The 22,922-nt window shown below is 40.2% G+C and overlaps 1 protein-coding gene and 1 long non-coding RNA gene across 8 annotated transcripts in view; one reads left to right on the top strand and one right to left on the bottom strand.

The window, feature by feature from the left end:
• Positions 1-715: 715 nt before the first annotated feature.
• C1QTNF7 (C1q and TNF related 7) overlaps positions 716-22,922 on the bottom strand; it is a 98,671-nt gene continuing 76,464 nt past the window's right edge. For 2 of the 7 annotated variants that reach the window (XM_084970657.1, XM_021100291.2), the window contains exons 3-4: positions 7,631-7,876; positions 716-1,697 (exon numbers count right to left, since the gene is read on the bottom strand). In XM_084970657.1, coding sequence (XP_084826783.1) covers positions 1,066-1,697; positions 7,631-7,868 — 870 coding nt within the window. In that variant the 5' untranslated portion in view covers positions 7,869-7,876 and the 3' untranslated portion in view covers positions 716-1,065. Of the gene's footprint in view, positions 1,698-2,865; positions 2,985-7,630; positions 7,877-7,970; positions 10,440-16,963; positions 17,843-18,628; positions 18,749-22,922 lie in introns of those variants that run through there. The other 5 variants (XM_084970659.1, XM_084970658.1, XM_021100290.2 and 2 more) reach the window with 5 other exon arrangements.
• LOC102159020 (uncharacterized) lies at positions 6,921-8,276 on the top strand. Its single transcript, XR_304753.4, has 3 exons — positions 6,921-7,062; positions 7,692-7,750; positions 8,139-8,276. It is a non-coding gene; the product is annotated as an uncharacterized LOC102159020 (long non-coding RNA).

Genomic DNA, 22,922 nt, shown 5'->3' with positions numbered 1-22,922 from the left:
ATTCAATACTGGGTATATCCATGAGAAACAGTATCTCACTACAATGTAAAGTAGTGCCATTATCTGTGAGAAGGCTAAGAGGACATTTGTCCAAGGAAACCATCACAATAAGAATTTAGGAGACAACCTACTGACTGGCCTCTGTAACTTGTTTCTCTTCATTTCCATCACTCTTCTCAGGATATCTCTCAAGTTTTCATCCCTTTCTGATTGCAAATACTAATGGTATTTTGAGGGGGAGATGGGAAGAATGTAACCACTGAATTCCTTGATTTATTTGCATCCTTCCCGCCTACTTAAAAATACATACCTTAGCATGTATAGGGTTCTTCCATGTGTAAAATCTTCTCTAGCACCCCTCCCAGGAATAGCAGGTCCAGTGTGCCTCTAGAACCCAGTCAATATATTTGCCATGGTGCTTACCACATTGAACTGTGACAATATGCTTCATCACACATTACCCTGTGTGAAGGAAGGGATTTTTGTTTTAACTCATTATTAGATCTGGCCCAGTATTATAGTGTCCGGTTTATACAAGCTCATTAAAGAGTTTCTGAGTGAATATATACAAGCATGAAGGAATGAATTGAAATTGCTTGAAATTTCTTGGCATCTCTTACCTTTATTATTATTATTATTTTTACGTACTACAGCCTTTTGAGAATTGTCAAGGATTGTGGTATGTTATGCTTCTCTTAAATAACAGGCAAAAATGTAACTTTATAAAAATTTAATGAGACAATATCATTGCCAGCTTTGTTTCAGCACTCAAGGAATTTAATAGAAAATTTGTAACATTGTCTTTAATTTGTTTAAATATTTATGAACCATCACTTTTGAGAAAACATATCTGAGGTTATTGTTTTATAAATTCATTTTGGCATGATTTCAGCAGTTTGGTGGTTCCAACTTGCTTTAATAGATTCTGCTATAACTGTAAATGCTCTGGAATCTGAGTGGGAGTCTTTTTGGAGCTCATTTCTTCTTGTTCCACCTGGCAGGGGCCCAGATTAAATCAAAGTGTCTGCCACAAGGATCCTGGGACATTCAGGCCAACGGTGCTGATCAGAGCTCGTCGTCTTCTGATATGGAATCTAGATAATCTGTGTCAACGTACAGGAGAAATCCGGAGAACAAGCTGTCTGCCCAACCTGGGTCTGAGAAGAGGCCATTCTGGTCAGTGAAGAAGATCTCCAGCCAGACTTCATCTTCTGGCTGAAGATAAATGACTGTGGACCCTGAAGCCACATCATGGTTTCCTGTGTTGGCATCAAAGGTCTTTATCCGGTACTGCCCATTGTGTACCAGCCCAATTGCCAGATGCTTATTCGCCAATGTGATATCATAAGAAAAGTAATAGATTCCTGGGAAAGCACAGATGAACTTCCCCGTTGCAGGGTTGTAATGCTCTCCCTCATTGAAGAGGACCTTGTTAAATATGATTGGTAGCCTTTCTTCTGGGTAGCTGGTTGTGATGCCAACAGAAAAAGCAGATTTGAGAACGATGCTTCCACATCTACAAACACCAGGCAGCCCCGGCTCCCCTTTCTCTCCTCTGTCTCCCTTTGGTCCAGGAGGCCCAACAGGACCTACTTCTCCTTTCTCTCCCTCAGGTCCCATGGGTCCTTTTTTCCCAGTCTCTCCTTGGTCCCCTTTCTCTCCAGCAAGGCCCAGTGGTCCAGTCTTACCTCTCAAACCTTCAAAAAGAGTTTATAGTTTAATTAATAGTTTCTTCAAATGTAGAGACACTAAGAACAGGCCCACCTGCCATAACTTTGGCTTCTCAGTCAACTTTCAACAGTATACTTTTAGGTAATTAATGTTTTAAAAAATCACTGATGCACTAAAACAGAAGTAGAGAATTTTCATCATTTCAAGAAAATTTTCCTGAGTATGTAAGAAATCATTTAAATCCTGATCAATTTAAAATAATTAACCATCTTTTTAATGATGGATCACCTGCTGCTAAATTAGACACATCCAGACACTCATCACTACAGGAAGAATTCAGTGAGCATGCTGATATTATTTCCCAGACTGAGGTCATGGATGCAGACAGAACAAGATGAATCCTTAGAGGCTACTTAGCTTCATGCCCCATTCTACTTCTATCAGTATTATTAATAAAAAGTTAATCTGGGCATTCCCATTGTGGCTCAGTGGTAATGAACCCAACTGGTATCCATGAAGATGCAGTTTTGATCCCTGGCCTCACTCAGAAGGTTAAGGATCCAGCATTGCTGTGAACCATGGTATAGGTCACAGAAGTGGCTTGGATCTGGTGTTGTGGCTGTGGCTGTGGCAGAGGCTGGCAGTTGTAGCTCCGATTCGACCCCTGGCCAGGAAACTTCCATATGCTGTGTGTGTGGCCCTAAAAAGGCAAAAAAAAAAAGTTAATCAAAGTTAGATTAGCTCATACTTATTGAACATTTACCAGGTACCAGGGGCAATGCTTTCTATGCATGCATTATCTTCAAGTCTTGCCACAACTTTATAAACTATGAATTATTATTACTTCCACTGTAGATGAGAAAACTGAGCCAGGGAGAAGTTAGTGTGTTCAAGAGAACAGAGCTGGTGAGTGACGGAGCTGTGATTTGAACACATGCCTCCCTCTGGCACCTGAACATCTCCTGGGGCAGGGGCCAGAGTATAAATTGTAAAGTGTACCTGCAACACAGAGAGGGCCCTTTAATATGTCAGGATGGCCAAAGAACAATGACTGCTACCACTGGGCAGGGGTTCTGTTTTAGAGGAGAAAACTGAATGCCAGAAAGGTGAAGAAACTCGCTTCAATAGCAAGGCTAGGACTGGAATCCAAGTCATAGCCTCATGATGTTTCCCCTTCATCAAAATGCCTCTTACCTTTGGGGCTGAAATAAAAAACCTTTAATTCTTTTTGGCTCGCAGCTAAATGGTTGTATTATTTTAGGCAAGTCCTTTAATTTCTCTGGGTCTCCATGTATGTAGAAAAGACATAAGGGCTGTGAAAGGATTTCGACAAATTAAAAATCATCATACAGGCACATTTTCTGTTTGTCCAATCTTTATATCTACAGATCAACCATAGGTAAAGTGCAGAGTAATTATGATCATGGTTTGAAAGTGATAAGCAAAATCTATTTAATTTTAAAACCATATATGTAATAACAGTGACTTAAAAGCATATAAAATGTTCTGAATTTTATGGCCAAATCCATTCCATAAATAATGCTTATATAATGATACTTTCCTGAAAAGTATCCACATTATTGTTAGTCTGTAATGCACTTTTGTAGTCCAGGAAAGTATATTGTTGTTATACTGTGTAATTGTACTCTTAACTATGTATTTGTTCTCAAGAACTTTTATTAAGCTAAGCCTATTATCTTGATAGTGCTTGATATAATTTATTTGACTATTATACATCCATCAATGTATGAGTTTGATCAGTTTTCAGTTACTTGGCAAATTTAGCAATGAAGTATTCAGAATAACACAAGTTTTAGGAGAATTAAAGCTTTGCCCTCAAAACATCAAGTATTTTGTTTTAATACTTTTAGAAAGAGGGTGTTTAATAATTTGTGATGCACAGAAAATGCCAATACTGAATGCAACCTTTTTTGGGTAGCTAGGATCAGTGCTGTTACTGATCATAGCTCATCCTCAGCTCTAGATGACTTTTGTTGTTAAGTTGAAATTCCACAAGCCCCAGCTAGAACCAACTCTGGTATTTATTTCTTGAAATAAGGCCAAAATAGTCTGATCTTTCAGTCTTTGCTCCTTTTTTTTTTTGATAGGGATGGAATAGGAATAGTATTTTACTGTTAAATTTACTTTTGAATCAAAGGCCTCAACTTCTACAATGTTATTTTATCTTCAATAGGAGCTTAACTTTTGCTGTCCTCACAGTGACTTTGATACATCAATTAAAAAACCATTTTGGAATCAGTACATTGATGGTTTGACCATTACATTTCATTATGTACTGAAATTCTTCTGCCTCAACAACTTTGGGCAAGTCACTTCTTGTCTGAGTTTCAAATGCCTGATTTGTAATATGAAGAAATTGGACCTCAATCCACTGTAAACTCCAGTGAGGAAAGTGGTAAGCAGTGACTCAGCAGACCCGATAAAAGACTCTGTCCAGCCATGGATTAGTTAAGTGAGTGTGAAGAAGGGACTTTATCTCCCTGACTTTAGTTTTCCACTTGTTGAAGATATTGGACGAGCTTGCTTGTGGTCTTATCCTCTTGAAAATTCTTTGAGACCAAACCATAAATACCAAGAAGCAATTTAAAAAGGTCAGCTTTGAAAAAGTCTTAAAGATCTCAACATTTGGATTTCTATAGGTATTTAATAGTTGGAACAGCTAGGAATTAGATAATCGGGGACTTGATGTAATATTTTATGGTAATTCTTCCTGTTTGCTCGAAAGATTTTTCCCTTGTGATAAGGGCTGATTAGTGGCGAATGGAATGAAGGGAGAATGGTTCTCCCCTCCCTATTAAGTCAGACATATGCTGGATAGAGAGGAGAATTATGGAGTGTTAGTCTTGCTTAAATACTGAAGTTGGGAGAGAAAAGACTTTGTCTTAGTTCTCCATGAAATGGGCTTTTCTTCTTCAGTGTCTGCCATCCATCCCTCCATCCATCCATCCATCATAGATTGATGTGTGCTTGCATACATCCCTCTAAACCATCTAATACTGACTGACCATTTGCTACATGCCAGGCACTGTTCCAGGGGCTGAGAGCCATTGACATGAATGACCCCTGTCCTACCCTCAAGTTAGCTGTTATTACATATTACATTGCTATCTGCAGATATGTGCCAAGTTCATGAACATCCAAAGTCATATAACAAAATAGAATGATCTACTTCTATGTCATGGTGAGGTGGTTCTCATGGTATTTGAAGATATTTATATGGATGTGCATTCACATTAAATTAAGTTTTAAAAATATGCTATAACAGCAATGGCTATAGACCAGTGAGAGAGACAGATCTTTGTACAGAAAATTGATAATTCAGTACAATGAACACTGTATTTGTAATTTAGGGTAAGGAAATTGGAAAAACTAAGGAAACAAACAACACGTACTTGACCTTGTTAGGGAGGTGAGGTGGATGTGGTGGAGACGTTCAACAAGGGTACGTGAATGAGAAGACATTGTATCACGAAAGGGGAAACAGGAAGCAGACTCTTCCAACCAGGTGGTGTCCTGCTCCAGCCCCAGGGCTCTGTTCTTAGGGTTTGTAAATGAGATGTGCTTCTCTTCTTTGATCACAAAGACAGTCTTACCTTTCTTAGCTATTGTCTCCCCTTACATATGAATATGTGTGTATTGGATTTAAGTCACTAAAGTGGGGAAAGTCTTTTTACTTTTGAATCTCAATTTTGTCACTTGTAACATTATTATTATTGCTGATTATAATTTTTGCTAATAAAGTTATGGTTGAAATTAAGTATTAAATGTAAAATTGCTGACACCCAGTAGGTTCTTAATAAATAGGGATGATGATGACATACTGGAATCATGTATTTCCATATTGGCCTCCCCCGCCACCCAAATGTTTGCTTATCAAAGCGGAAACAATGTCTTACTCATATTTGCATACCCAGTGTCTAGAACAGTGTTTTCAACTGGGGGCAAATTAATACTGTCCACCAAGGGAAAGTTGGCAACACCAGGAGACATTTTTGGTTGTCAAAATTGGTGTGTGTGTGTGGGGGATGACATAAGCATCAAGTGGGATGCTGCTAAATGTCATTCAATGCACAAGATAGCCATTCCCATAGTAAATAATTATTTAGCTCCAAATATCATTAGTGTGGAGGTTGAGAAACACTGATCTAGAACAATACTTCAGAGCAACAGGGGCACAAAAGCTTGTTGAATGAAAAATGGATGGATGGATGAATGAATAGATTGATTAATATGGGGCATAGCTGGCCTCGTACATGGTTAAAATTGAAGCAATTACAAGCATTCAATTTAATGTGAATGCATATCCATATCCATACATTTAAATAACATTAGAACTGCCTCATGAAGAAGATCACTTGTTTCTAGTTTATTATATGGCTCTGGGTATTCATGAACTGAGCTATGACTAATATTTGCAGTTCACTATGTAATAAAAAATAACAACTCATATTTATGGAATGCTTAACGCATGGTACTTATTCTGAGGAGTGTTTTGCTTGTATTATTTTCCTTAATTTTCACAATCACACTTAACACCCCCAATTTATGAATGAGGAAACAGAGGCTTGAAGAGTCTATTTGCCCAAAGATGCTGAGTTAGTAATTGAAGGAGTCAGATCTTTCTGGTTCCAATGCATGTTTGTGTAACCACTGCATTATTGCTTCCAGACCCAGTAAACTAAAAGGGCAGATCATGTCTCACTATGATCCTGGTGTTATTTTAGAATTTCAAGGATATTCATGATCACGACACAGCAGTAAGTGTTCAGAGGTATTACCAAAAAGAAGCCTTTGAAAGATGGGATGTAAGCTCCAAATGAAAGGTTCTTTACCTGATGTTGAAACTTCTCCTAAAGGTTCTTTATCTAATGTTGAATAAGGGTCATAGATTTGGTGGTTGCTGATTTGCCAAATAGTTTTTGTATGACAAAGTCAACAATGGATTTTTATCTAATCATTTGAATATATGCTGTGGTATCTTTTCACATAACACCAGCGAAGCAGGTGCAATGGCGAGATAGAAGCGTATCTCTTAGAGCTATTGATTTTTTCCTTCCTATCTGTTGTCCCAACTTTTACACTCAGAAACTGGTTTTCAAAGGTTGATTCCATCCAAATCACTTCCTCTTTCAGAGTTAGCACAGCCTCACTAGAATTTCAATTTGGTTTACTGTGAAGGATTGCAGGATCTGGCAAGCTTCCTGGGCTGACTCATTTGTGGGAAAAAAGTGAAAATGACTGAAAGCATAGGGGATGATTGTGTTGCTGTAAAGGGCTGTAAGAAATCTGTTGGCTGCTTCAGGACAGAAGAGGAAGAAATCTGTTTATTTTTGGCTTCAGGACAGATGGGAGAGTGTTGAACTAGGAAAGGTAGGCTCTATAGTACTACTGTCAATTTATTTGTGAAAAGCAAAATCCAGAAGGCTTTTGCGTCTTTGTTGAGGATTTTAGTACAAAGCAGGATGGCTCCTGTGCTTTTGACTCCTATTGTCTGCCCCTACTGCATCTGTCTGTCTCTTCCCCATCCATCTGTCTGTCTATCCATCCATGGCCTCTCGCATGCAGCCATCACTTGCTAGCTGTACCAGCTCAGCGGTCACAGGCATCAGGTGTTCTAGATGCATTGAACTCTGCCAATCACTAGCCGTGCATGTCCAGCTCCAGTAACTCATTTAATCATGCAATTGCTCTGTGTTCTCATCTATAGAGTGTGATCAGGTCCCTGTGAAAGGGTTGTCATTACAGTGCAATGAGAAGGTAGGTAGAGTGCAGAGCAGTATCTGAAGCATAGAGAGGACTCAATAAACTTGTTACGAGTAATGATGGTGAGGTCAAGAAGGGATTTAAGGAGCAATTCTCATTAGAAAGAGCAACAAAGCCAGGGAATGTTTTAAGGTGGGGGTGTCACAGGGGTGTTTTGCAGAACTTCGTTCATTACCTGCAGCCCCCTTTTCACCTTTTTCTCCTTTCCTGCCGTCTCTACCATCTCGTCCCGGAAGGCCGATCCGACCATGGGGCCCAGGGGAACCATTTGCTCCAGGGGGGCCTGGAGGTCCAGGTAAGCCAGGAATGCTACAGATATATCTCGGGGAGTAGGTATCGCCTTTGAACTGATTACCCCGAGGTTGTCCACTTGCACAAATGGCAAAACTTGTAACATAGAGCAAGACAAACATCTTTGGCTCTGGAAGAGAAACACACGGACATAAATGCACCCTCTTAGGTGGGGGAACTAAACACGAGAATGGGCTTTTGCAACAATTCACTCCAGGACTCACCTCTCCATGTGTGTAGAAATGTCCTGTTGGTCCTCATAATTCCATGGGGAATAATTAGCACATTATCGATAGAGACTTCTCAGTGTTCAACACAAGGGTTGGCGAAGATAAAGTACTGATTTTTTAAAATTCCAAAGTAAATCAATTTGTTGCATTTTTTCCCTGCAGGAACCAATGACGGACTCCAAAAAATAATTTTTTGGGGCGTTCTTGTTGAGGCTCAGCAGAAGCGAATCTGACTAGCATCCATGAGGAGGCAGGTTCGATCCCCGGCCTCACTCAGTGGATTAAGGATCCAGTGTTGCCATGAGCTGCAGTGCAGGTTGCAGGCACGGCTCGGATCCCGTGTTGCTATGGCTGTGGTGTAGGCCAGCGGCTACAGCTCCGATTTGACCCCTGGCCTGGGAACCTTCATGTGCCACCGGCATGGCCCTAAAATGACCAAAAAAAAAAAAAAAAAATCACGTTTTCTTTTTGTAAAAGTATGCATTTTAAAAAGAAAAGTAGAGGTGCAAATGAATAAAATAAACATCAACATTAGCCTCACCACCCTGAGATAATTGCCTTTTTATATTTTGATGTATATGTCCTTCTGGTCTTTTTTCCTGTGCTATGAAGAGAAGTGCTGTTATGTCATTCCTGCAATCTTTAACTTTTTTTTCACGTAACCCTATATCATGAGCATCCATGCCAAAAATTATTCGTAACATTAACTAATGTTACTCTCCTTCCCTATTACCCTTTATGTGCACCATTCCCCATTGAGGACATTTGCTTCTAGTTTTCTGCCAGTACAAACACCATGCTGGATAGACATTCTTATATCTAATCTTTGCAGGCATCCATGGTCTTTTTCTTAGAATATGCTTTTTAATGCAAGAGAAAGGAAGTGACATTTTTCAGGGAAATCATGTTTTCCACTTGATAATCATGTGTAATGCCAGTTGGTGTTAATTGGAGTACTGTGTATGTCCGGAGTGGGGTGTGTGTGTCTCAAACTTTACTTTAAAAGCTGCAGGATAGAATGCCATAGTGTCCCATTAAGCTGTTAGCCCTGGGGCTCAGTTAAAGAGCTGAGTGAATCTGAACCATGCATGTTGCCACATGCTCCGAGAGAAGCAGGCAAAAGGTCTCTTCAGCTATGATTTGAATTTGGTTTTTCCTTCCACAAAGCCTGGCAGCTGCAAATGACGGATCATTAATTAGCATCACATTTGGCATATAGGCTGAAGGGTGGGAAGTGTGGGCTGTGGACACGTCATTCTCTAGGCTAATGGTCTTAGGACTATCAGCGTCTTGGATGGGAGAAGGTATACCTGTGGTTCTCAGATGGTGTAAATGAGCATTTTTAGCATGATGGGATCTGTGCTTTATGGAGAAATCTGTCCAAAGCTTGATGTATATGCCTGGCATATACTAGCCCAAAGGAAATAATCATACCATGTGGGAAAAGCAATTGGAGGGAGTTTCTTTATTTTTTTGACAGCCGCATCAGAAACTTAACCAGCACAGTCTACCATTTTTATGGCACCCATGGGGAAATTGCAACATCTTGGCATTAGATCCAGAAATTTGCCAGAGCATAGCAATGACAGACTGAGAAAAACATAGTGTGCACATGTGGTTCAAAATGAGCCTGATTCTTAGAAATCTTTTTTAGTGAAAAACTAAGGCAACATATCCAAATATAGGCTCTGTATCCTTGACCAAATCTCCATGGTACCAGGGACCTTCCCCCTCACCAGAAAAAAAAAAAAAAATCAAAGAAGATATTTTTGCGATGTTATGTCTGCTTCCAGAGCACAAACTCAAACTTACTTATCCTACTACTCAGCTGGGATTAAGGCAATTTCTGAAAAGCTCAGCAGATGCGATAAGCATGCCAGCCTTTCCAAAGGTGCCTCTGATGAAAGAAAATGGAAAGAATCTTTTATCCAAACCACTGCCAGTTAAAATTAAACACAATGATTAAATTGCCAGTTCCTCTCTCTTATAAAAAACTGATTAAAGGAAGCTTTGTGAAGGGATTTGAAAGAGAGGAAGAGATACTTATATGGATGATTTTAAGTATCTCCTGGCCAGACATGAGGCCAGGAGCTGGTTCTAAGAGGGACTTGAAATGATCTGAAGAGAGGGTGCTTTGGGCAGTGGCATCTTGGGCACTGGTGGAGATGCTAAAAACACACATGCCAGTGGTTGAGGATCAGTCTCTGAAGGAGCATGTGGTAAGGGTTTACAATGGATAGAGGATGCACATGTTTTAAAGATATGCTTGGAAGAAAGGATATTAAAATTTCCAGCAGCCAGGCAAAAGGATGCTCAAAGAGAGAATGAAAACAACGGAAACAAATGTATTTCTTGAACAAATGTTTGCCACTCATTGGTAAACGCACTAGAATATTATCTGTACAGAAGTCTAAATGCTGAAAGCATTCCCAGTTAGAATGTTTTGAAAGACACCCCCCCCAAATGGTTATCCACTACTAATCCTCATCAGAACTGAGGAACGAGGTGTGATGATGACGTAATGGTGAGTGGCCAGTGGAGACGTGGAACTGAGGTCATCAGGATGACAAGGGGGTGTGGATGATAACAGAAAGCCACAGTGGCATCACCTTGTGATTGTTCTTTATTTCATTTAAAAGTCCAAAGCCTCATGGTACATGGTCTACACGATCCTACTTGATTGGACGCCAACTTCCCTACCTCCCTGACTTCATCTTCTTCTACTCTCCGTCCCACTTCCTCAGCTCCGGTCACACTGGACTCCTTGATGTTTCTCAAAGATGCCAGGGATGCTCTGCATCTTCATACTGACTTCCCTCCATCTGAAACTCTTCTCCAAGATGCCTACCTGTCTCACTTCCTGCTTCTGTCTTTGCTCAAATGCTACCCTTTCATTAAAGCCAACCCTCCCCTCCTCATCTAACATTGCAAAGAGCCCTCTTCCACCCCCTGACCTGTTCTCATTCTGCTCTGTTTTCCCCCATCCCCCATTGTACTCTCTTTCTCTAATTTACTAGATTATTCTTATTTGTATTATATTTTTAAAATATTATATATCACCATCCAATAAAAGGGTCCCTGAGGGCAGGGACCCTTGTCTAAGCCATTGATATCTCCAACCACCTAAGACAGAGCTTGGCATGAAAAAAAAAAAAACCTTCAGGCTGGGGGCAGAAGATATTTTTGAAGGGAGGAAGTGTGATTTTTGTGGGGAAAAAAACTAGAGAGGTTTCCATATTCTCTCCAAATATGAGAATACTCCAAAAGAAAGAGGAGAGGGTTTAAAGAAATATTCCTGGGGTCTATGAATCCCTTTTGCAGTGTTTGAGAAATACAAAGAAAGGATTTAAGTTGTTTGAATTTTGTGTAGTCTAGAGTATTTAAAATTTCTTTGTATAGATAAAACATGCACACATTCATAAAGTTAAAAAAATATGAGATGAAAAGGAAATCTCTTCTCCTTCTTCTCAGGCTTCCAGACATCCAGATTCCCTTTCTAGAGGCAACCACTGCTGCTAATTTCTTGTGTGTCCTTCCCCTGCAGGCACGTTATGTGAAAATTCCTGTACCTTGCTTTTTTATTTAGCTTGGAGATCTTTCTATATCAAAATATAGGTAGAGTAGCCTCATTCTTTTTTTGGGGGCTATAGCATATCCATCATATGAATGTATTGTATTTAACCATACAATGGATATTGTATGGATATTTGTATGGATATTGATGGATATTTGGGATGTTTTTACTCTTGCCTTATTATAAGCAATAGTGCAATGGATATATGTGTGTGTGTGTGTGTGTGTGTGTGTGTGTGTATCTCCACATATATATTTATTGCATGTGATTTATTTTCTTTTTTTGGGGGGGCGGCACACCAGTGGAACATGGAAGTTCCCAGGCTAGGGGTTCGAATCAGAGCTATAGGTGCTGACCTACACCACAGCCACAGCAACGTGGGAATCAAAGCTGAGTCTTTGACCTACACCACAGCTCATGTCAATTCTGGATCCCCAACCCACTGAGTGAGGCCAGGGATCGAACGCAAATCCTCATGGATATTAGTTGGATCCATTTCTGCTGTGCCACAACGGGAGTTCTGCATAGGGTTTATGACATAAGCAGGAAAAAGCTTTTCCCAGTTTGTTTTTTCACTTTGTTTATGTATTTGAAAAGTCTTTTTATCATGAAAACATTTTTTGAGGTTCAATTTCTTGTATTTAGAAGGCCTTCCCTATTTTAAGATAACAGAAAGAATTCTCCCACTTTTCTTTCAGTTCTTTGTTTCATTTTTTTTAATGTTTAAAATTTGAGCCATTGGAATTTTTCTCATAAAAAGTGTGAGGTAGGGGTCCAACTTTATATTTTCAACACTTTGTATTTAATAATCCAAACCAACTATAATGGAAAAAATACAAATCATAAAAAAAAAATCCATCCTTCTTCTACTGCCTCATTGGTCTGTAATGAATTTGGTTATTTTGGCTGGGGATGGATTATGTAAGTCATGGCTGTATACACATTACAATATCTTTAAACAGCTTTCTTGCTATTTAATTTACACTCCATATAAAACTGACCAGTTTAAAATATACAGCCCAATGTACACTATAATCTAATTTTTAGAATATTTTCAAAACTACAAAAAAACCCTAATACACATTAACAGTCACTCCTCATATAAAATACTTTGAAGTTTTGCATTGAATTATGCAGATTTATGTAGAATATGTGCTGAATGTATCTTTTCCCCACTATTGTGTTCCTTTGGAGTTAGAAAATCAAAGCTCTGGAAATATGGTTAATTTGAACAGATCTGTTCTGGATGTTAATTGTAAAAGACTCTCTATCCTATTTTTCTGTAGGGGTTACAAAGTAAGAGAACTTCAACTTTTTGAACACATATTTAAAAAATTACTTTGTGGTACTGCAGATTTCAAAGCCTTTGTGTTCATGTTAGTTTGCAATCTATAAGGGAGGAATGTAGTATATAGTGTTTTGTAAACTTTTAAAATCATAGGACTCTGTTTTTGCTAAACTAGCTTTGGAAAACATTTGGAGAAATACTGAATAAATCAATGCAAAGTTTAAACTTCTAGAAAATGTGTCCACACTTTGAGATCTTTTTGTAAATAGCATGTCTTTCTATATTTTAAAAGAAAATAAAGCTATGTAACCATGGTCAATGAATACCTGACAAGGGAGCCAAGAATACTCGGCAGGCAAAAGATAGTCTTTTCAAAAAATGGTGTTGGAAAAACTGGATATGGACATGCACAATGAAACTGGAACCCTATCTCACAATATTCAAAAACATTACTCAAAATGGATCAAGACGTAAGTGCAAGCCCTAAAATCATCAACCCCTGGAAGACCGCATAGGGGAAAAGCACTGTGACACTAGCCTTGGCAACAATTTTTTGGATATGCTCTTAGAAATATAGGCAACAAAAGCAAAAATAAACAAGCAGGACTACATCAAACTAAAACGCTTCTGCACAGGAGAAGAATGATGAATAAGATGAAAAGGTAACCTATGGAATGGGAGAAAATACTTGCAAATCATGTGTCAGATAAGGGGTTAATATTAAATATGCATAAATAACTCATACAACTTACTAGCAAAAAAACAAATAATCTAATTAAAATTGGCGCAGAGAACCCTACCCAGTATCCTGTGATAATCTATGTGGGAAAAGAATCAAGAGAATGGATATATGTATACGTATGACTGTGTCACTTTGTTGTACAGCAGAAATGATCACAGCCTTGTAAATTAACTATACTTGAAAAAAACTTAAAAAAATAAAAAAGAAGAAGAAAAAAAAATAAAATTGGCCAAAGCATCTGAATAGATATTTTTCCAAAGAAGATATGAATGGACAGCAGGTACATTAAAAGATGCTCAATATCACTAATCATCAGGGAAATGTAAGTCAAAGTCACAATGAGGGGAGTTTCTATTGTGGTTCAGCAGGTTGAGAACCCAACTAGTTTCCATGAGGATGTGGGTTTGATCCCTGGCTTGGCTCAGTGGGTTAAGGATCCAGCATTGCTGCAAGTTATGGCGTAGGTCACAAACGCAGCTCAGATCGTTTCTGTGGCTGCGGTGTAGGGCAGCAGCTGCAGCTCCCATTTGACCCCTAGCCTGGGAACTTCCATATGCCACGTGTGGCCCTAAAAAGAAGGAAAAAACCCACAAAGAGGTGTCACCTCACACCTGGCAGAATGGCTACTATCAAATATAGGAGATGTAACGAGTGTTGATGAGAACGTGGAGAAAAGGAACACTGGGCACCGTTGAGGAGAACATAGACTTGTACAGCCACTTTGGAGAACAGAATGGAGATTCCACAGGAAATTAAAAACAGACCTAGCATAAAATCCAGCAATCTCACTTCTGGGTAGTATACACCCAAAGGAAATGAAACTCATTACCTTGAAGAGATATCTGAATCCCTGTGTTCACTGCAGCATTTATTCACAAGAGCCAAGACGTGGAAGCAACTGATAAAGAAACTGATAAAGGAAGCAGTTGATAAAGAAAACATAGCATGTGTGTGTGTGTGTGTGTGTGTGTATACACACACATATATAATGTACAATGAAGTATTCAACCACAAAAAGAAGTCCTGCCATTTGCAAAAGCATGGATGAATCTTGAGGGCATTATGCTAAGTGAAATAAATCAGACAGAAAAAGACAAATTATCCTTCTTATATGTGAAACTTAAAAAGCCTAACTCACGGGAACAAAGTAGAATGGTGGTTTCCAGGGGCAGAAGTGTGGTCGACATGAAGAGTTGTTGGTCAAAGGATACAAAAGATCTTCCTGTTATGAGATTCATAAGTTTTGGGGCTCTAATGTACCACACACACAGTGTCTACAATCAACAGTACTATATCATATACTTGAACTTTGCTGAGAGAGTAGATCTGAAATGTTCTCACTACACACAAAAGATATAATATGTAAGGGGATGGGTGTGTTAACTAATCTTACTGTGGTCATCACTTTGTAATACCCACGTGTATCAAATCTTCATGTTGTACACCTTAAACTTACACAAGGTTTTATGTCAATTCTATCACAATAAAGCTGGAAAAAAATTTTAAAATGTAGTTGATAGAAATGTGAAATGGTCCAGCAGCTGTAACAAACAGTAGGATGAATCCTTAAAAAGTTTAAATGTAGAATTGTCATATAACCCGGCAATTCCACTTCTGGTATACCCGAAAGAAATGAAAGCAGAGGCTCAAACAGATGTTTGTATATCCATTCTCATAGCAGCATTATTCACAATAGCCAAAAGGTGGAAGCAACGCAAGTGTCCATCAACAGATGAACAGATAAGCAAAACATGGTACATGCATACAATGGAGTATTATTCAGCCTCTGGAAGGAAGAAATATTCGACACATACTGAAATATGGTTACATCTCGAAGACTTCAATGCCAAGTGAAATAAGCTAGTCACAAAAGGACAAATGCGATATGATTCTACTTGTACGATGTATCTGGAATAGTCAGAATTGTAGAGACAGAACGTAGAATGGTGGTTGCCAAGGGCTGTGAGGAGGGAGGATAAGGAGTTAGTGCTTAATGAAGACAGAGTTTTAATTGGGGAAGATGAAAAGTTCTGGAGATGGAAGATGGAGATGATTGTATAGGACCATGAATGTGCCTAGTGCCACAGACCTGTATGCTTAAAAGTGGCAGATCTGGGGAGTTCCCAGGTGGCCTAGTGGTTAAAGAGACAACACTGTCACTGCTGTGGTGTGGGTTCAGTCTCTGGCCTGGGAACTTCTGCATGCCATGGGTGCGGCCAAAAGAGATGTGACAGATTTTGCTTTGTATATTTTTACCACCCACCCACCCACCCACACAAAAACCTATGTAACAAAAATTGAGGTGTATGGAACATACTGGCATTCTTAATACTGTGAAGACATCACTTATTCAACCTCCAGACTGTTTTCTGAAGTAGGTACTATTATCTTTACAAATAAAAGAGAGTCTGAGGGTTCAAGTCTACACAGCCCTCAAAATGGCCCAGGCAGAATTTGAACCCAGCTCTTTTGTCTTTACACATGTGGGTTTTCCCCATCTCATGCGAGGGAAATTGTGACCTTACTTCCTGGGAAGGGCTGGGCTCGATTCCTAATTCAAGTTGAAAATGCGTTTTGCCTGGAAAGCATTAGGAGGAGACTAGGTAACCATGGCGGCCAACACCAGACATATCCTTGGCCTGAGAGGAAGAGATTTCACAACAGCAGGCGGTGTCCTTCCTTCGCTGCACTAGGAGTGGCCCTGTGAGCAAGAAGGGATGGGACCCTCGGAGCTCAAGCCCCAGTGCCTTCTGTCTGTGCTTCCACAGCTCTGCCTCTGAGGCTCTGGCTTTCCTCCTGAGAACAGCTTTTCCTGTTGGCTGGGAAATCCCGTTCCCTCTCCTGTGTCTAACTGCACCCTGCATGGCCCCACAACCACGTTGTGCTGTGGCCAGCTATTGCTTTTTCTCCACCAAAATGTCAACTCTATCGCCAGCCCTGAAGGCAAAGACTGGTCTGCAGTCATGGCGCCACAAAGGTTGAAAGAAGGGAAACACTGATTCATCAATACTTATTTTTATCCACGGTTCCCGATTTATAAAGCTTTGGCTGCTTTACATCAAGGGCTAGGATGGCACCGCAGCAATCAATCCTGACATCTGTCCAACATTTTTTTGGTCTTCCACAAAGCAATGTTAAGCCCATGATCATCTTTCCAAAGACCCTTTCGTGGTCACTCAGACAGGGGACCAACATCCAGAGAAGTCAAGCAACTTGTCTATGGTCACAAAGTGAGTGTCAAACCAGAGATTTGAACCTAGGTCTTCAGTGTCATGGATTCTTCTCCCAGAGCCATCTGTTTAATAAACTCAAAAGCTCCCGTAATGAAACGGGATATTGCAGCCACATCTGCCAACGTTCTAGAAAAAGAGTAAACACCATACCTTGTTCTGGGCTGGTGGGTTGCTCCAGAATTCTAAATCCACAAGAGACTGAGGATCTTTCATGAGAGCTCAGAGAAAAACTTGCTTTGGTACCAGACAGAAAAACAGATCCAAGTTCTCAGAAGTTTCCAAATAGTTGTGCTAAAAATATTTCTCTCCTTTAGTCCCAAAGAGCCAGAGGCCCTGGAAGTCATTCATCAGGCGAGGCTCAGTCAGGACCAGTTAAAATTAGGGTTCTGTTCGAGATAAACCTGCAAGCGCCTGCTTTCCTTGAGTGCTGAGTGCAGAAGGCACCCCCATCGCTGTGTGTCGTGGCCTCGGTTTTCAGATTTGTTTACTTAATTTTTTCCCTCTTCATTTGTTTTCCACTGAGTGGATGTTTCAGGGAAAAAAAAAATTACTCACTGACTGGAAATTAGTTGTTAACTTAGAGACAAGAGTCATTTCCCACTTGAGCATGTTCAATACAGAATCTTCAGATTCTGGATGTAAGACTGTGCCTCCTGGGATAACAAGGAGAAGTGTCCCTATTCTGGTAAAATCGTCCCCCATTCCATGTGCTGCAAAATGAGAGGCAGATGGGTACCATACTGAGTTTTCTTTGTTCTTTGCTGGATGGACAAATGGCCGGGTGTTTTTAAAAGATGGATATAGTTTGTTCCTACAGAGAACTGATCACAACAATTCAAAAGGCAGAGAATGGTTCTCCAAACCCTGTGACAGCTTGTCTTCGGTGCAATCAATTTCTTTTTGGTCTTTGGATATGAACTTCATGTATCTCCTTAGCAATAGTGACAGGGAATTCATGATGTCATTTTTGGAAATGAAGTGACTGAAAACCTTCCTTTTGATCTTGCTTTCCCCATCATTCTTCTCAAGCTATTGAGACAATGACAAAGTTGATACAAGTAGACGTGACACTTGCTGCCACATAAATAACCATCACTGTGGATAACTGAGAATTAACGTGATTGTATTATTCCAGATTATAATACTTGATTCTTGACTTTCTGCCCCAAACATCACTTCTTATGTTTTTAATTAATTAATTTACTTATTTTTGCTTTTGACCGCCACACCTGGTGGCACACAGACGTTCCCAAGCTAGGGGTCCAATGGGAGCTGCAGCTGCTGGCCTAAGGCCCAACTCATGGCAATGCCCATATCCTTAACCCACCGAGGGTTAAGGCCAGGGATTAAACCCAAATCCTCGTGGATGCTAGTTGGGTTCATGACCACAGAGCCACAATGGGAACTCCTACTTCTTATATTTTAAATCATAAGACAATTCTTAAAGATTACAGAAAATTTCAAACATACACAGAGGCGGATATTGAGTGGAAAATGAGTTGCTTTACACTGGCCTACCAGCTCAACAGTTACTTGCCAGGGGGGAAGGGGGGAAAGGAAGGGGACTCTTCACTTCTCCCCACTTAACCTCCCACCCCTACCCATGCATTTGGAATATTTTGAAGCAAATGTCACACATCATATCTTCTATTTCGTAACGATTTCAAGACAACCTAGGATTTTTGAAAAAATCATCTCGGATAATAGATAACAGCGTGACCGACACCAGGCAGCTTCATAGGCCCTTGAGACCGCTTAACCAACAATGGACAGGCTTTAGACAAGTCCAACACGTCTTAAAAGCATTTTACTCACACACTGCCACATTGTGCACTCAAAGTTCCGAAATGTAACTTGATGCGGCTGTCAAGCTGTTTCAGCGAGGTTTTCAGAGTTCACGGGGAGCTGTCCCATGACTCGTTGCAGAAATTCCAAGAAGTCTTGAGCTCATTAGAGGCCTGTCTGTGGGCCCATGGGTTCCGGGAAGGGAAGCGGCACAGAGCTGGCCTTCGCTCCCCCCACGGCGGTGAGCACGGGGGATGTGACCGCCAGGTGCTCCAGTTTTTAGCTTTCGCTCACATTAACTGTCATGCTGTCCTAAGGTTGTTTAGGAAACACGAGAGGACTGGCATCGTCTTTAAAATGTCAGGTCATCCTGGAGTCTTGTGATGTGAAGGCTAACGGGGTGATGTGCGTTGCCTTGGGAACCTTCAGGCCCGGTGCGCAGGGCTGCCTCCATTCACGCTGCGACGAGGTACCGACGGTGTAGAGGGAAGAGGCAGGGCAGGGTAGAACCTGACCTGGACGGCAGATCGCAGGAGCCAGACCTCTGGGTGTCTGCTCCACCATCTCCATGCCTCCCCAGAGCGCTGACTTCAATGTGCACCTTTTCTTGAAAAATATTTGGCATATGAGAGATTCTGTATCTTTCATTTTTATTTTGTGGTGTGTCTATGTATGCGTGTGTATGTTTTTTTAATGATATTTAATTGACAGATAACATGACATTAGTTCCAGATGTACAAAATGATGCTTCCACATCTGCATATGTTGCAGCATGATCACCACATGAAGTCTAGTGTGCATCTAGCACACACATACTTTTTTTTTTTCTCCTTGTGATGAGAACTTGTAAGATCTACTCTCTTAGAAACTTTTACACAATACAGTTGTACTAGCTGTGGTCACTTCCCTGTGCCTTCTATCTTAGGACTTATTTATCTTATACCTGAACCGCTTTCACCTATTTCACCCACCTTCCACCTCTTCCTCTGGCAACCACCAGTTTGATCTCTGTAACTATGATTTTTTTTTTTTTTTTTGCTTTTTAAAAATTCTGCATAGAAATGAGATCATGTGGTGCTTGTCTTTCTCTGACTTATTTCATTTAGCATGATGCCCTCAAAGTCTATCTCTGTTGTTGCAAATGATAGGATTTCCTTCATTTTTATGCGGCTGAAAATGTTCCTGTGATTCTATGTATATATACAACATTTTTTATATCCATTCATCCCTTGATGGACATAAGATTATTTTCGAGATGCTGTATCTTTGGATAACAGGGAATAAAGAATGGTCACCATTTATCATGTATTCTGGCAAGGCACTGTCCTAAGTGTTTTACATGCGTTTCTCACTTATTCTTTACCAAAAACACATGAAGTAGCTGCTATGGTTTCCCCATGAGAAGGGAGGGGGCTGAGATGAGAGACAGAGGGACGTGGCTGGTAAGGGGCAGAGCTGGATTCCAAAACCCTCACATTCATAGAGTAAAATCCAAAGACTATTTCCAATTTTGGCTTAGATGTCTATCTTCATGACCCATAACACATTCAACAGCAGTGAGAATGGGAACTGTCCATGAAAATGTGCCACTTCAAAGTTTAGCACCTAAGGGACAGGAGTGATGGTGGAGGAGTCTGCCTTTTCCCTGCTCCTAGGGTCCGCAGGAGGAGAGCTTTCTGGAAGCAATCCTCCCCTTTATTTATTTCACCCCAGGGGAGGTGGGATGGATGACTTTGGGACACTTGGGAGGAACAACTAGATGTGTTCAGCTCAGTTGACTGGAGATGAAAATCTGCCCAATTTTAGGGACTCTGGATTAAGAAGCTCCTTTACCATCACACCAAAGCAATATTCTTCAACAGGTATATTTTATAAAGAAAAAAATTCATTCTTCTTAGGTGTCTTGTCCAATGAGTTTTGACCAAAGTATACAGTTGTGTAACCACCACAGAATAGAGACCGAGTATTTCCCTTCCTCTAGAATGTTTCCTTATGTCCCTTTGTTGTAAGTTCTCTACCCTCTTCCGGCCACTGGCAGCCTCTGAGCTTATTTGTCTGTATAACTTTGCCTTTTCCAGAACGTCGTTTAAATGGAGTCATTTACCATGTGAGCTTTCGCATCTGTCTTCTTTCACGGAGCGTTGGATCTTGAGAGTCATTCATGTTTCTTCCTGTGCTGAGCAGAGTCCCCCTGTATGGATGTACCATGATTTGTTTGTCCACGTACTAGCTGATGCACCTTACACCTGTCTCCAGTGTTTGGCTATTCTGAATTAAAGCTGCGGCAACCACTCATGCACAGGTCTGTGTGTGGACACATGTTTTCATTTCTTTTTGCTACATACCTAGGAGACAGATGGCTGGTGAATATGTTAAGTGCGTATTTAATTTCATAGGAAACTGCCAAACTGTTTTCCCAAGAGGCTATGCCATTTTGCATGTTCAGCAGTGATGGACGAAAGTTGCTAATTGCTCCACCTCCTTGCCAGCGCTTGGTACTACTGGTTTTGCTTTCAAATTTTAGCTATTCTAATTGGCATGTGGTAGTATTGCTTTGTGGTTTTGATTTGCATTTCCCCAAATCTCTTTGTATACCTATTTGCCATCTATATATCCTCCTTTTTGAAGAATCAGTTCAAATCTTTTGTTCATTTTGAGTTATCTATTTATCATTGGTTGTAAGGTTTTATATATTTTTGATATACAGCAGATGTGAGTTTTACAAATAGTTTCTCCAGTCTGTGATTTGACTCTTTATTTTATTAACTATGTCTTTTGAAGAGAAGCATTTAATTTTAAGAGAAGCATTAACTTTTTTATTTTATAAGTGACTTTTTTATATCCTGCTTAAGAAATCTTTGCCCAACTCCAGGTTACAAATATTTTCTCTGGAAATTTTGTAGTGCTAGGTTTTATATTTAGGTCTATGATTCCTTTAAAATTTCTTTTATGTAAGGTGAGATAAGGGTCAAGTTTTGTTTTGCTTTGTTTTGTTCTTGCATATTGAGAGATGGAGTATACAGACAATGGCCAGATCATATTTACAATAGACTTTGACCCATGACCTGAAGCAACCTACCCAGGAAAACAACCATCTTACCTACATAACAGCCAAGAAAGACAGTTAGAAGCTAGATGTGTAGGAAGTCAGATTTCTGTCTCTAGTAACAATCCAGGATGCCAGACAATAAACCCTTGTAACAATCAGCCTCAAATGGCCAGGACTTGATTAATAACTGGCTATGTCCTTAGTTTTTGCCTCCACTTGCAACTGAAGTCCCACCAGAAAAAATGAAATACATACCCCAAGCAATCATATAGAACGTCCCACTTCCGGTTAACGCACCTTACAGCTTTCCTCTGACAATTGCCCTTATCAGAGCACACCTGAAGTCCTCTCTGCTTTCCACTATAAAACTTTCCCACTCCTCTAACTGTCTTAAAATCTCTGCCCAAACACAGGTATTGATGTCTGACTCCCTTGCTACCACAAACTGAATCAATAGCCTTTACTTGTTCTCATTTCATTGCTTGTCATTGATGTCCACAATACAGATGCCAATGGTGCTTTGTTTTATTAATCAATTTCCTTAAAGCTCTGGCAGGGAACAGGGGTCTTGTTCATCGAGGTCCCCAATAAATGTGGGAAAGCCAACTCCTACTCTTAAGGGATTTGCGGGCTTGAGGGGGAAGCCAGGCTTCTGTATTGATTTACACTTGATATAAACTCAGGGACAAGAATGTGCACCTGACAAGGCACTTCTTTGGGGGCAAGGACCCTGTCTTCATCTTTGTGTCACCCCCTTATAGCCACGGCCGAAAATCTAGAAAAATGCAATATTGGCTGGTTGATGTAATAACTGATTCTAATTAGATGCCAACATAAGAGCAAGAAAAATCATCTTCAATGTGGATTGGCTTCTGGAGGCAACCACAGAGGGTGTGTGTGTACCAACAGCCAGATAAATAACGCTCCTACTTTCCCAGATCAACCCCCTTGGGCTTAGGCCTGGATGTCTCCCACCTGACCTCTTGCAACAGCCTCTTAGCTACTCTATCCTCCCTTGCACTTCTTTGCTTTCAAGCCTACCTCTAGTCTGTCGCTCAAGTGAGTTCCAACCATGAGCCTTTGATGAGCGAATACTTGGTAAATGGACAAAAAATAGCACTCCCATGTCTACAACCATTCAGATAATTCAATCCACTTTGCAATTTTATGACCCAAAGGAAAAAAATCTGCAATGACAGGAAATACACTGTAAACAAACATATGTTGAATGTCTACTATTTGCCAGGATGGATAAACAAACAAGCAAGAGTGGCA

Source organism: Sus scrofa, chromosome 8 (assembly GCF_054392235.1).
Source record: "Sus scrofa isolate SSC_HxYL_T2T_F1_AM1 chromosome 8, Sscrofa_HxYL_maternal_Yorkshire_Landrace_v2.0, whole genome shotgun sequence".
NCBI classification, from domain to species: domain Eukaryota; kingdom Metazoa; phylum Chordata; class Mammalia; order Artiodactyla; family Suidae; genus Sus; species Sus scrofa.
The sequence above is the reverse complement of the archived record's forward strand: the minus strand, read 5'-3'. Positions and strand labels throughout refer to the sequence as shown.